The sequence below is a fragment of the Ammospiza nelsoni genome, chromosome 23 (genome assembly GCF_027579445.1).
Source record: "Ammospiza nelsoni isolate bAmmNel1 chromosome 23, bAmmNel1.pri, whole genome shotgun sequence".
In the NCBI taxonomy this organism is placed as follows: Eukaryota; Metazoa; Chordata; class Aves; order Passeriformes; family Passerellidae; genus Ammospiza; species Ammospiza nelsoni.
Window position 1 is genome coordinate 1,548,103 of NC_080655.1, and position 12,741 is coordinate 1,560,843.

At 57.8% G+C, this 12,741-nt stretch overlaps 1 protein-coding gene across 1 annotated transcript; it reads left to right on the forward strand.

Annotated features, from left to right (window-relative positions):
• Nucleotides 1–4,099: 4,099 nt before the first annotated feature.
• On the forward strand, nt 4,100–8,102 carry TULP1 (TUB like protein 1). The gene is made up of 10 exons (XM_059488174.1): nt 4,100–4,234; nt 4,466–4,570; nt 4,666–4,800; nt 4,976–5,067; nt 5,281–5,454; nt 5,798–5,910; nt 6,387–6,495; nt 6,689–6,787; nt 7,018–7,189; nt 7,929–8,102. The coding sequence occupies exons 2-10, from the start codon at nt 4,525–4,527 to the stop codon at nt 8,060–8,062; spliced, it is 1,074 nt and encodes a 357-aa protein (XP_059344157.1). The 5' UTR covers nt 4,100–4,234; nt 4,466–4,524; the 3' UTR covers nt 8,063–8,102.
• The last annotated feature ends 4,639 nt before the right edge of the window (nt 8,103–12,741 follow it).

Sequence of the window (12,741 nt, forward strand, 5' to 3'; positions counted from 1 at the left end):
TGCCGGGCCGAGCCGTGCTGGGCCGAGCCGGGCCGTGCCGGGCTGAGCCGTGCTGGGCTGAGCCGTGCTGGGCTGAGCCGGGCCGTGCCGGGAGCGATGCCGCTGCAAACGGAGATCCTGCGGGAAGTCTGGGCTGCCGACAGGTCGGTGCCGGGGCAGGGTGGGTGATGTGGGGTGGGATCTGCTGGGTGGGATCTACAGAATCCGCTGGGTGGATGATGTAGGGTGGGATACGGGGATCTATGGGGTGGGATCTATGGGGTGGGATCTGCTGGGTGGGTGATGGGTGGGATCTGCTGGGTGTGATTTGCAGGGTAGGTGATGTAGGGTGGGATATGTGGAGTGGGATCTGCTGTGTGGGATCTGCAGGGTGGGATCCACAGAGTGGATCTGCAGGGTGGGATCTGTAGGGTGTGATTTGCAGGGTGGGTGATGCGGTTTGGGATCCACAGTGTGGGATCCGTGGGGTGGGATCCATGGGGTGGGATCCACATAGTGGATCTGCAGGGTGGGATCTGTGGGGTGGGATCTGCAGGGTGGGATCTGTAGGGTGTGATTTGCAGGGTGGGTGATGCGGTTTGGGATCCACAGTGTGGGATCCGTGGGGTGGGATCCATGGGGTGGGATCCACATAGTGGATCTGCAGGGTGGGATCTGTGGGGTGGGATCTGCAGGGTGGGATCTGCGGGATGGGATCTGTGGGGTACCATTGGCAGGGTGGGTGATGCGGTTTGGGATCCACAGAGTGGGATCCATGGGATGGGATCTGCTGGGTAGGTGATGTAGGGTGGGACCCACAGTGTGGGATCCATGTGGTGGGATTCCTGGGTATCTGTTTTTCACTCAGAAATGTCTCCTTGGTGAGTGAAGAGCAGGATTTGGGGTGAATCTGCAGTGTGAGATCTGTGGGGTGCGATTTGCAGGGTGGGATCTGCTGGGTGGGATCTGTGGAATGGGATCTGCTGGGTAGGATCTGTGGGGTATGATTTGAAGGGCGGGTGATGTGGTTTGGGATGCACAGTGTGGGATCTGTGGGGTGGATCTGCACTGTGGGATCTGTGGGGTGGGATTTGCTGGGTGGATAATATGGGGTGGGATCCACTGGGTGGGTGATGTACTGGGCACCCCCAGCACACTCCCCTCTCCTCCTTTCTTTTCTCCTGTTTTCAATTTCAATGTGCTTTAGTGAGCAGTTTTATCACTGTGTTGTTTCTTTGGGGGTTGGTGGGATGATGCTCGTTGATTTACTGAGAGGAAAAGTTTCTTAGATGGGGATCCCCAAATTTAGCTCCTTGCTGTCCCCCCCGACCAAGACAGAGCCTGTCCTGTGTTCCCAGTTAGGAAGGATGATGTCAGGCAAGCTCGATCCAGTTGAGACAGGGAAATGCTGCTGGAACCAAATGAAACACTGACCTTTCCCCCTTTACCAAAAATCGGGGCAATCCCGTGCCCCCAGGGCCTGTGGAAGCCCTGACCCTTTTGGTTTCTGTGCCCCACAGCCCCAGTGAGGAGCCAGGGAGCCCCCAGCAGCACAAGCACAAGCAGGTGAGAAAAAATCCTTCCCCTCCATCCCATGTGCCACCATCCCTGCTGTGGCTGTGCCCAAGGGCTGGGGACATCAGAGAACCCCAGAGTCCACCCCAAGGCCCATTTGGGGCTGTTCCATTGGGGCGCTGCAGCCTGTGAGGGCAGGAGATTTTTGGGAACCCTCTCCAGAGTGGGTGGGTCGAGACAATTCCACAGCCCTCCCTTCTTTGTGCATCCTTCTGAACCCCCCTCCATCACTCTGAGGCACCCCATGAGGAGGGCTCCTGGTTCTTAGATAACAGTTTAATTAAGCCCCTCCGTTAAGCTGTAAACTGTGACTCACTTTCCCCAGGCCATGACCCTGAAACCAGACCCCCCTTCCCTGCATTTCAGAGCAGCCCCCAGGTGCCCCCCAGCCTTGGGAGGGTCTCAGCAGCAATTTCAGCCCCCACCCGATTTAATTTTTAATCAGCAGCTCCTCCTTGAAGGGCTTTGTTAAGTAAGGGAGTGGTTGCCCACCCTGCAGCTTCTTAAGGGATTAGGGGGTGCAAAGGAGATTTTCTGTGTGAGCTCATGACACGGAAGAAAGCAGCCAGTTCCCAGCTCCACCATGGAGCCCCCAGCTCCCCCTCCCCAAATTCACAGCCCTGGGATATAACAGGGACCCATCAGGATCCCACTTTTTGCAAAACACCTTCACACATTGCCCTGGGAGAAGCAGGGCAGGACTGATTTCCCGCAAGGGGAAGATGCTCTGTTGGGCAGTGGAAGCCTCAGGGCACCTGGATTTGCTGAGATCACTTTCTGAGAGCCCTGAGCTGACACCCACTCCCCAAACACCTCCTGCCCAGAGCCAGGTGCTGACCCACATGCTCTGTATTTGGTAAATCTGGGTTATTTATAGCCCCAGCTCACCAGGATTAGGTGTGCTGTGCCTAATCCTCCTGCCTCCCTGCTCCTGCTGACCTCCTTGTGGTCCACATGAGCCTCTGGTGGGTGTGAGAGCTGATGGAGGTGAGAGCCCAGCCTGCCTGCCCCTCCCTATGCCCCTGGCCCAGCTCAGGTGCCCACTGAGGCCACCAGTGCCAGAGTGGCTGCAGCCAGGGTCCCCATGGGCACAGTGAGATTTGTCCCTCTGTGCTGGCACAGCAGCACCATCATCACCTCCCTCACCTCCAGGGCAGATGTCTGTCTGTCTGTCTGTCTGTCTGCTAACAGACCTTTCTGTTTTCCTCCCTCTGCGTTCCTGGGGGGCTGCCCATGGTAAGTCACACTTTGGAAGGTGTCAGTGTGTCTGTCCCTGCTCCCGTGCTGGGCCAGGGGAAAGCCTGGCTGTATTTCTGAAAGGAACCCAGTGCTGACTGAGCAGGGGTTCCCTGTAAAGGGAAAAGGAGTTTAAGGCTGGCACCACCCCTGCAGCACCGTCCATGAGGGCAGAAGCTGAAGAAGAAGAGGCAGGAGCCCGGGTTGGAGCCCGAGGCAAAACCACGACGGCCGAGGCTGAAGAAGCTGAATGAGGCTGCAGAGGAGGCTCCAGCCCCGGCACAGGGTGAGCACAGATCCCCCACAGAAATGGGGGAAATTGTGGGAAATGGGGTGCCCCACCCTGCACCTGAGGCGCTCTCCATCACGGGCATCCCTTGAAATGTGCAGGGGTGAAGAAGGTGAGGAAGAAGAAGGAGGAGAAGGGGGAGGAGGAGAGCGACAAGGACCCCTCCTCCAAGTTCCCCAAGGAGCCTCGGAAGAAGAAGGAAGGCCTGGCTGCCCGCTCCCAGGTGCCCAAGGGCTCCAAGAAGCCACAAGGTGCGGGGCCAACACCCAGCTCTGCAGGCACTCGGTCGTGTCCCTTCGTGTCCCTTTGTACCACGTCCCGATAGCGCTGTCGGTGCTCCCAGTGCCCGCTGGAGCTTCTTCCAGGGCTTCTGTGGGAGCTTCTGCGGGGGTTCTGCCCATCCCCGGCAGAGATTTTTGCCTAAAACCCATCTACGACCTGGAAGAAACGGGGATGCTGCGCTCATTGCCCTGATCGGGGAGTTGGTACCGAAGGGGACAGTGGGCAAAGGGGGTGACACACTCCCTGGGTGGGTGGCACTGACGTCCCCGAACACTTCCCGGGAGCGAAAAGCGGCTCGGATCGGCTCGGCTCGGCTGCGGCCGCGAGAGAGCGCTGTGGCTGCGGCTGCGGTGCCCGGAGCTGGACACGGCCCCGGCCCCGCCGGAGCCCGGGGGGACAGCAGGACCCCCAACACCATCACCGGGGGGGCAGCAGGAGGGTCACACCCCCAACAGCATCACCGGGGGGACAGCAGGAGGGTCAGACCCCCAACACCATCACCAGAGGGACAGCAGGAGGGTCAGACCCCCAACACCATCCCTGGGGACAGCAGGACCCCCAACACCATCACCGGGGGGACAGCAGGAGGGTCAGACCCCCAACATCACCCTGAGGGACAGCAGGAGGGCAGGACCCCGGCCACCAACCCTGGGGACAGCAGGAGGGTCTGGTCACCATCCCGGGGGGACAGCAGGAGGGCCGTCCAGTGTGTTGGCTGATGCCGCCGTCACCTCTGGGCAGAGCCGGCAGAGGATGAGGATGATGAGGAAGAGGAGGAAGAGGTGGAGAATAAAAACCCGCCCAAAAAGCTCAAGAAGAAGGTTCCCAAAGAGCCCCTCTCGGGCGGGGGGGAGAAGAAGCTGAAGCCCAAGGGTGAGTGCCCAGGGATAGGGATGGCTTGAGCCCAGCTCTGGGACCTGTCCTTGCTGGGAGCAGGGAGAGGCCTTCACTGTCCCGGGAGGCTCAGGGGGCTGCAGGGCCATCGCCCCCTCCCCAAGTGATCTCAGCCCTTTCTGCTGCTCCAATCCTGTCCCCGCCTTGTCCCCATCACTGCCTGTTCCCATCCCCCTGGCTGGCTGCTCATCAGCTCCTCTGTCCCAGCAGAAGACAAGAGTGACCCTGACAGCAAAGCCAAATCCACCAAAGGCGCCAAGAAGGAGCCAATGTCCGTGTTCCAGGTGAAGAAGGAGAAGAAAGGCAAGAAGAAAGGTATAGGATGAGCAGGAGGAGGTGGCATCACCCTGAGCCCACAGCCCCCAGTGTTGCGTGACCATGTCTCCTTATGTCCCCCATGTCCCTCACAGCTGCCACCAGCAGTGATGAGGAGGATGATTCCGACTCCAGCACCAAACCCATTAGGTCAGAGAAGAAGAAAAACCCAGCATCCCTCTTTCAGACTGGTGGGGACCCCCCAAAAGAGAAAAAATCCAAAAAGAAAGGTGAGAGCCTGGCACTGGAGGGTTCTGGTGGGGCTTGTGGGGGTGCAGGGAGCTTGGCCATGGAGAGGGGGTTACAATCATTGATGTTGGCATGGGTCTATGCTGAGCTTGATTTTGGGGCTCAGCAGAGTCAGGATCTTCTCCCTTCTGTGTCCCTATGTGTTCCTGCCAGCAGTTCCTCCCAAAGGAGATGAGAGTGAGGAGGAGACCCCAGAGACCCTGCAGAAAAACTCCAACAAGAAGGGGAAAGCAAAGAAATCAAAGAAGGTACAAAAGACCCCTGAGAGCCATGGGGAACCGCTCAGGGCAGGTCGGGAGGTTTGCAGCATCCTCCAGCGAAAGCCACCAGAGTGTCCCCAAAGCCACCAGAGTGTCCCCAGAGCCACCAGCTGCAGAGCCATGGGAGGATGGACAGCAAGGAGCAATGAGCTGGGGAGTTTGGGAGGGGGCTCTGGGCTCACCATCCCTCTCACCCTGCAGCAGAAGGAGGAGAGGCCCCCGTCCCCTGTGATCGAGGTGGAGAACCTGGAGGAGTTTGTGCTGCAGCCGGCGCCGCAGGGCGTCACCGTCAAGTGCCGGGTGACACGGGACAAGAAGGGCATGGACAGGGGGCTCTACCCCACCTACTACCTGCACCTGGACAATGACAAGAAGGTGATTTGGGGTGGGGGCATGGAGACCCCTGGGGCGCTGCAGCCGTCCCAGAGAGCACCCTCAGGGTTTGGGGGGATGCTCACCTGCGTCCCCATGTGCTGGTGGGTCCTGAATGGGGCTGCTCCCCTCTCCTGCAGTTCCTGTGCCTGGGAGGATGAGCTAACAGAGCTGGAGAGCCACTAAAGCTGGGCTGGGCTCAGCCCCTCCTGCCCTGCAATGCAGGCAGTATTTTGGGGATCATCTTCATGACTTGCTCAAGGTCATGGCAGTGACTTGTTGGGGGACAGCAGTGGCGATGGCAGTGACAATGTCCCGTTCCCACATGGTCCCACTGCTGTACCAGGTGTTCCTCCTTGCTGGGAGAAAGCGTAAGAAGAGCAAAACCTCCAACTACCTCATCTCCATCGACCCCACTGACCTGTCACGGGGTGGAGAGAACTTCATCGGGAAGCTGAGGTAGGAGCGGAGCTGGCACCCCAGTTTGGTGGCACCCCATTTCTGCAGCACCCTCTCCCCACTCCATGGCTTACAGGCTGTCCCAAGCTATCGCTGGTGCAGACAGGAGGTTCATTCAGCATTTCCCCCTGCTGTGTCTGACCTGAGGAGGGGTGGGGGGCTGAGAGGGGAAAACAAGCTCGGCCGGTTCCTCCCAGCAGACAGGTCATGGCTAGAAAAGGCACCTGGCAAGTCCCAGCCCGCCCTGCCAGCAGCCACACAGCAATGCTGGGGGTCCCCGTGGTGGCAGCACCCTATGACACCCTGATTTAGGGGATCCTTGAACCCAAGAAAATCACTGGAGAGTGGGATGGTTGGCATTGGTGGGGAGCAGCACTGGGGATTTTCAGCCAAACCAAAACCAAGGCTGTGCTTGGAAAGGGGGCAGAGGGGACTCGGTGGCCTCAGCCACAGCCATGTCCCACCCTTGGCTGCAGATCCAACCTGATGGGAACGAGGTTCACCGTGTTCGACAACGGCGCCAACCCCGACAGGGCCAACGCCGACTGGTCCAACGTGCGGCAGGAGCTCTCGGCCGTGGTCTACGTAAGAGCAGCCCCACAGGAGCCCCTTCCACCTCTCCCGGGCAGGGAGAGAGGGGTTCCCACCCCACACCCCTTCACTGGGGCTTGCAGATGTGTGGGATGGGCTGGAGCCACCCCTGAGCCCTTGGTCAGCCCCCATGACAGGCTGTAACCCACAGTGGTTCCTGGTTTTAGGGACAGGGTTTCTCTTGCAGGAAACCAACGTTTTAGGGTTCAAAGGCCCCAGGAAGATGACTGTCATCATCCCTGGCATGAATGCTGACTGTGAGAGGGTGCCCATCCGGCCCCGGAATGTAAGTCAGGGCTAGACTGGGAGAAACTCCATAGGAGCTGGGTTTGCTGGGCACCACCTTGGGTTTTACCCATCTTGGGGCATGGAGAGGCTTTCAGGTGTCCCTGGGAGGTGGGAGACATGGTGTCTGGGTTTTTTAGATCCCATTTCCAGCTGGGCACTGTTACAGAGGATGCCACAGGAGGCGGCGGGGCTCTGGAGGGGTCCCCCCAACTCTGCTCCCCTCCCCAGGATAACGACGGCCTCCTGATGCGATGGCAGAACAGGAACATGGACAACGTGATCGAGCTGCACAACAAAGCCCCAGTGTGGAACGACGAGACCCAGTCCTACGTCCTCAATTTCCACGGCCGGGTCACCCACGCCTCCGTCAAAAATTTCCAGATCGTGCACAGCAGTGACCGTAAGCTGGGACAGGGGATGGGGTGGAGGAGCACTGCCTCATGAGCTGGCCTCAGCACCCACTGTTTTTGCTGAAATTCAGTTTTTTCATGCTCTGGAGTCCTGCCTGCCTTTGCAGGAGCGGGGATGAAGCCAGACAGGGCTCCCTGCAGGAGCTGCCCTTGGGCGCTGGCAGGGGCAGCGTGTGGGGCTCTGCCAGGCAGATTTAGGGCAGGGACAGATCCTGTGGGGTGCTGAGCCCGCACTACCCACCCAGCCCAGAGCATTGCCCCCAGCACACACTGCTGGGGTGCCCTGTGCCTCAGGGACAGTCCCTGAGCTGAGGGGTGGCAGCAGCTCTGCCTGGATGCGGCTGCTCGTCACCTGTCCGGCACAGTCAGAAGCCCTTGGCCTCCGGGGTGTTGGGTTACGGGACAGAAAAAGCCTCTTGAGGGCCCCTGGTTATTTTTACAGATTTCCTGTCACCCGCCCTCCAGCAGCAGCCATCCCATGGGCAGGGGGGGTGGAGTGAGTGGGGTCCCTGTCCCTTGGGGGGCTGTGGCACCCAGGGAGGGGGGTGCTGGAGGGACCAGGGGGTGCCATGGGAAAGTGATGCTTTTTGGTGATCTGTGCTGCCGCACAGCACGGGAGCCACGGGCTGAGTGTGGGTGGGGGTGTGTGGGCAGCTTCTTTTGGCCTCTGCAGCGTGGGCAGGTGGGTGCACAGGTGACAGCCCGGTGGCTCTCCCCTCTCTCCCACAGCTGACTACATCGTGATGCAGTTTGGGCGTGTGGCGGATGACGCCTTCACCATGGACTACAACTACCCCCTGTGCGCCGTGCAGGCCTTCGCCATCGCCCTCTCCAGCTTCGACGGGAAGCTGGCCTGCGAGTAGCACCTGCACTGGGAACACTGGGACCACGGGGCTGCTGGGACCTCCAGGACCACTGGGACCACTGGGGCTTCCAGGATCACTGGGACTGCAAGGGCCACCAGGGCCACTGGGACTACCAGGACCACTAGGGCTGCTGGGACCACAGGGTCACTGGGGCCACTGAGGCTGCTGCCAGTACCCCGAGGATGCTCCTGCATCCCTGCCCTGCTCTGCTCCCTGCATTTTCACCTTCCTGCAGTCCTGGCTTTTCCTGGGGTGGTTCGAGGCACCTGGTGCCCGCTGGGTGCTTGGGATGCTCACCCAGCTGCAGCCACGCTGCCTCTCCAGGCCAATTCGGGCCAGATCGCTGGGCTGGGGTGATGGCAGAGCCAGGCTGGAGGTGAATTCATATTCAGCAGATGAGGCTGACTGCAACTCCTGTCTCATCCCTTTGTTGGACTCAGATCCTGGAAACTCATCTGCCCTCTCCCCCGCTTTTTTGTTTTTGGGTTTTTTGTTTGTCTGTTTTTGTTTGGTTTTTTGGGTTGTTTGTTTGTTTCTAAAGGTTTCTGCTCAGTCTCCCAGTGAGAAGGGGTAGGTGGTCTCCTCACTTTGTGTTTCCTCATCCCTGCCCACATGCAGGTGGGCTCTGCCTAAGCTCCCAGTTAAAGCCCCCATGCCAGCTCATTGCCCACCAGCCACCTCTTTTGCCCCATTTTGCCCTGATGTGAGTGGATGGCTGGTGCCCATGGCGTGTTTGAACCCACTGGATCTCGCCTCACTGCCCAGAAATTGCTTTTCAGGGATTTGGGGCCCTGAGGAGCAGCCTGGCACCGGCAGCGCGCGGGCACGTGCCGAGGGGTGACAGTGCCAGCAGAGGAGGGCTGGCAGGCACGTGAGGCAGAGCTTGCATTGCTGGCAGGTGGCCCAGCTGGGCCAGAGCTGCCAGGAGGGACCTGGAAGAGAAAACTCAGGGTGCACCAGGAAGCAGTGAGTGACTCACGAGGCGTGGCGCGGTGCTGAGTCACGCTCAGCACCCAGACGGGCCCTGCTGAGCTCCCCGTGCCCTCAAACCCTCCCTGCCCCTTTGCTCTGCGGTGCCCCTCACGTGCCCCAGGTGTCCCCACAGCTGGTGCTCTCTGTTCATGAGAGGTGGTGGGCGGAAGGTGCCACCCCCTGTCTCACATTGATGGGGAGATGCTGAACAAAAGCAGCTCACGGGGAGCAGGGCAGCTCATGCCCCCAGTTCCACCAGTTACAGGGTGAGGATTTGGCTGCACAAACAAATCTGATTAATTCAGTGGTGAGAAAAACAGGGACGTGCCAAGGAGCCCTGAGATGCCATCCTCAGCTCTCTGGGGCTGTGTCTCACCTGCTCAGCTCACACCCTGACTCCAGAACCGTGTGGGATTCCCTTCCCAGGACACAAAGGGGTTGTCCCCCCCATTCTGGGGGTGATATGAGCCCCCCAAATCAATGCAGCTGAGAGGCAGAAAGGCTGAGGAGCAGATGGATGGGATGGAAGTGGTTGTGCAAGAGGGATGCTCATCCTCTCTGGGCAGTGTCGCAACATCCCCGTGGGCTGAGCCTGGAGCTGAGGACAGATGGCCGTGACAGGGGCACCATGAGCTGCTGGACCACTGGTGAACATCTGCCCCAGTGGCTTTGCACATGGGAGTGGAGCTCTTCCCCAGCTGTATGAATCTGGCCTTCATGATTCTCGTGGTGGGGCAGGCAGAGGTGGACAGCTTGGGGACAAGCCAGCCCGCGTGGGACATCATCCATCACCCACACATTGAGCTCAGGGAACATCTTGTGAGCTAAAGGGAGAACCAGCCACAGCAGTTCGGGGCCAGCATCCCTGACGAGGTATGGCCAGCAAATGTGGGGAAAGCAGGAGCTTTCTGCCCAAATCCAGCCACAGGCCCAACATCTGTTTGAAATCGGGACGAGCTCAGCTCACGGTTGAGGCAATGCTTGTCCCCATTTCCTCCAGTGCACGGAGAAAAGAAGCAGCCGGGTGAGAGAGAGGGCTTTGGGCTCCCCACATTCTGTCTGCTGTTATCCCAGCTGCTCCCCAGGTTGATTCTCCCTCCCCTCACCCAAAAACTTTCCATTTTCCATTTGCCCACTGTTCCTTGCAGGTTTCCCTGGCCTGTCACCCGTGGCAGAGCAGAATCCCTGTCCCGGGTGTTCCTTGCAGTGTCACCCAAAGCCAGAGCAGACGCTGCATCAGCCGCCCACCCCAAATCCCTTTTACAAACCCTCTAATGCAAACCAACTGTGGCAGAAGAAACAAACGAAAACAATTTAATGGGGCGATGGATGTTCGGGCCCTTTGTTTGCGCTGGCTGTTAACACCAGAGGAGATGAGGGATGGAAGCAGTTGAAATGTGGATCTGCTCTGGCCGGCGGAAAGTGTGACGGATGCGCCGGCAGGCCAATGGCTGAGGGTGCCGGGGTGTGCGTGGGTGTGAAAGGAATGCTCGCTGCAAGAAAAGATAAAAAAAAAAAAAAAGAAGAAGAAGAAGAAAGAGCCTTATCAATGGTGTTTGAGTCCAAAGTGTGTGTGTTCCTAGGAGAAAGGGTTTCCTCAATCCCCAGGGATGATGTTTTCCCTGCAGTGTGAGACTTTGAGGGTTCTGAGGTTGTTTTAGGGGTGCTGGCTCTGGGCTGGTGCTGTAGGCGTGGATTTAACCCCACAAAGTGTTTGTGCAGGGGCACAAGCGTGGCCAGTGGCCAGAGGCGACTGTCGTCAGCTCCTCAAGGGAACCTCCTGGGAAGAGTTTTATTTTTGCAGAGGTGCTTATAAGGCAAAGGGGAGGAAGAAAATAAGGCCCCACCTCGTTTGCTGAGCCCATCCCAGCCAGGACCAGTGTCCCTGCAGCGCTGGTGGCTCTCCCTGTGGTTCATCCCCATCCTGTCCTGAGGAGTGCAAAGTTGCTGCTCCAGAGCTGAGCAGCAAGGTGGACATGGGGGCTCTTCAACCACTGGCTTCTCCATCTTTTGCAGAGGGGATTTGGGGGGCTCCATGCATCCAGTTCTGAGCCCTGCTCTCTTTGAGGGGCTGACAGATATTTCTGTGGGTTCCAGGAGGCAAATGCCCCACTGGGCAGGCAGCCTGAGGAGGGAAGGGCTGGTACATCCTGGGGAATGTGGGAGGGGAGACCAGCACTGGGAAACTCCTTGTCCAGCAATGGAAGGGCTGGAGATGTTTGCTTCCCAGCGAGCTGCTCTGGCCCCAGCCCTGGGGATCTCTCTCCAGCTTTGAAGTGGCAAAACTTTAATTAATTAAAGAAGTGATTGCCATGAGGTGCTGTCTCTTCCCTCCCCCTCCCCTTCTATTTATTTGGTAACATTTTTTAGGGGGAAAGGCAGACTGGTGAGCTCAGCTGTGGCTTTGCAGGATGGGCTTCTCGATGCAGCAATGGGAAAGCCAATATTTTTCAACTGCTTTTTAAAAGGAGTAATTTTTTAATTAGTGAATCCATTCTGGAGAAGTGTTGGAGTTTTACAATGTTGTAGCTGTTCTTGGTGTGTTGCCTAGACTTGGATGTTCTGGCCATAAGAAAATATTATTTATGGCGTTGCAGCTTGCAGCTCTTTTATATTATAATTTGAGAAAGGAAGTTTCTGTTCCCACCAGTGGACAGAAAAATAGCAGAAACAACGACTGTGGACTTCTGAAGGAGGAAAATAAATAAAAATTAAGAGGCAGAATGGAAACAAACCACTGAGCCAGCCTTGAATCTTTGCACTTCTGAACAAGCTCATCCCAGCATCGCCATCAGTTGTGCTGGATGCTGCAGGCAGACCCCTGCCCAAATGGCAAGGCCAGAGCAGCAGGGACCCCCTCAGCACTCCCCTGCTCAGGGTTACATGTGTTCCTAAACATTTGTGGATCAGGATTTTATTCATGGGCTAATGCACACTTGTTTGCTCATGCCTTACTCAGCCTAAACTCCTATTGAACTCAATTAAGGCTGTCATCTCCAGGAGCACTCAATGTCATTTTTGCCCAAGTAAGGGATGAGTAACGAGGCTCTGAGCAGCCCTTGGAGAATAGCAGCCATTTTGTTGCAGTTTTTGGTCCAGATTTCTTACAAGTTAGCAGCAGGCCAAGGGTGGAAGAATGCGATATGGCTTTATGAATCACACACAATTGCTGAATGCGCTGGATGCCTCGGAGCCCGTCGCTTCACGGGCTGAAGCATTGGCTGTCTTGTCCCAAAAAGCTTGAATACGACCGAGCTCATGGTGAAAATTAGAAAAATATGTTTCTGGAAGGAACGGGATGCAAAGAACATCCCTTGTCCCAGCAGGGTGCTGGGAGGATTCCTCACCCTGATTTATCTCTGGGGGTTTTGTGTACTGTGGCACAGCCCTGTCGAGGCCCAGGGGGACTGGGGCTTTTGCCCCTTTTGGGGCTGCAGCTCCTGATGGTCAGGCTGGGTCGTGGCCAGGGATTTGTATGTGATCAGCTTGCTGTGGCTTAGCACATTACACCCATCAGCTCGCTCAGAGGAAGTGACCACGGCGTGGATCCTGGCTGAATTCCCTTGAGAAATCCCAACAGCGTGGGCTGAATTCCCACCCTGGGCACCATGGGGTGCGTGAAACAGGGAATCTGCAGATTGGTGGGATGCAGGGGACTGAGAGTATGTATGTGTGTGTGTGTGTGTGTGTGTGAGGATGAGGAG

What these genes read in the sequence shown, in the direction of transcription:
- TULP1 (XM_059488174.1), top strand. Translation starts at nt 4,525, where the DNA reads ATGTCCGTGTTCCAGGTGAAGAAGGAGAAGAAAGGCAAGAAGAAAG. An exon ending in ACCTGGACAATGACAAGAAG is followed by an intron (nt 5,455 to 5,797) that starts GTGATTTGGGGT and finishes CTGCTGTACCAG; the next exon opens with GTGTTCCTCCTTGCTGGGAG. An exon ending in AGCTCTCGGCCGTGGTCTAC is followed by an intron (nt 6,496 to 6,688) that starts GTAAGAGCAGCC and finishes TTTCTCTTGCAG; the next exon opens with GAAACCAACGTTTTAGGGTT.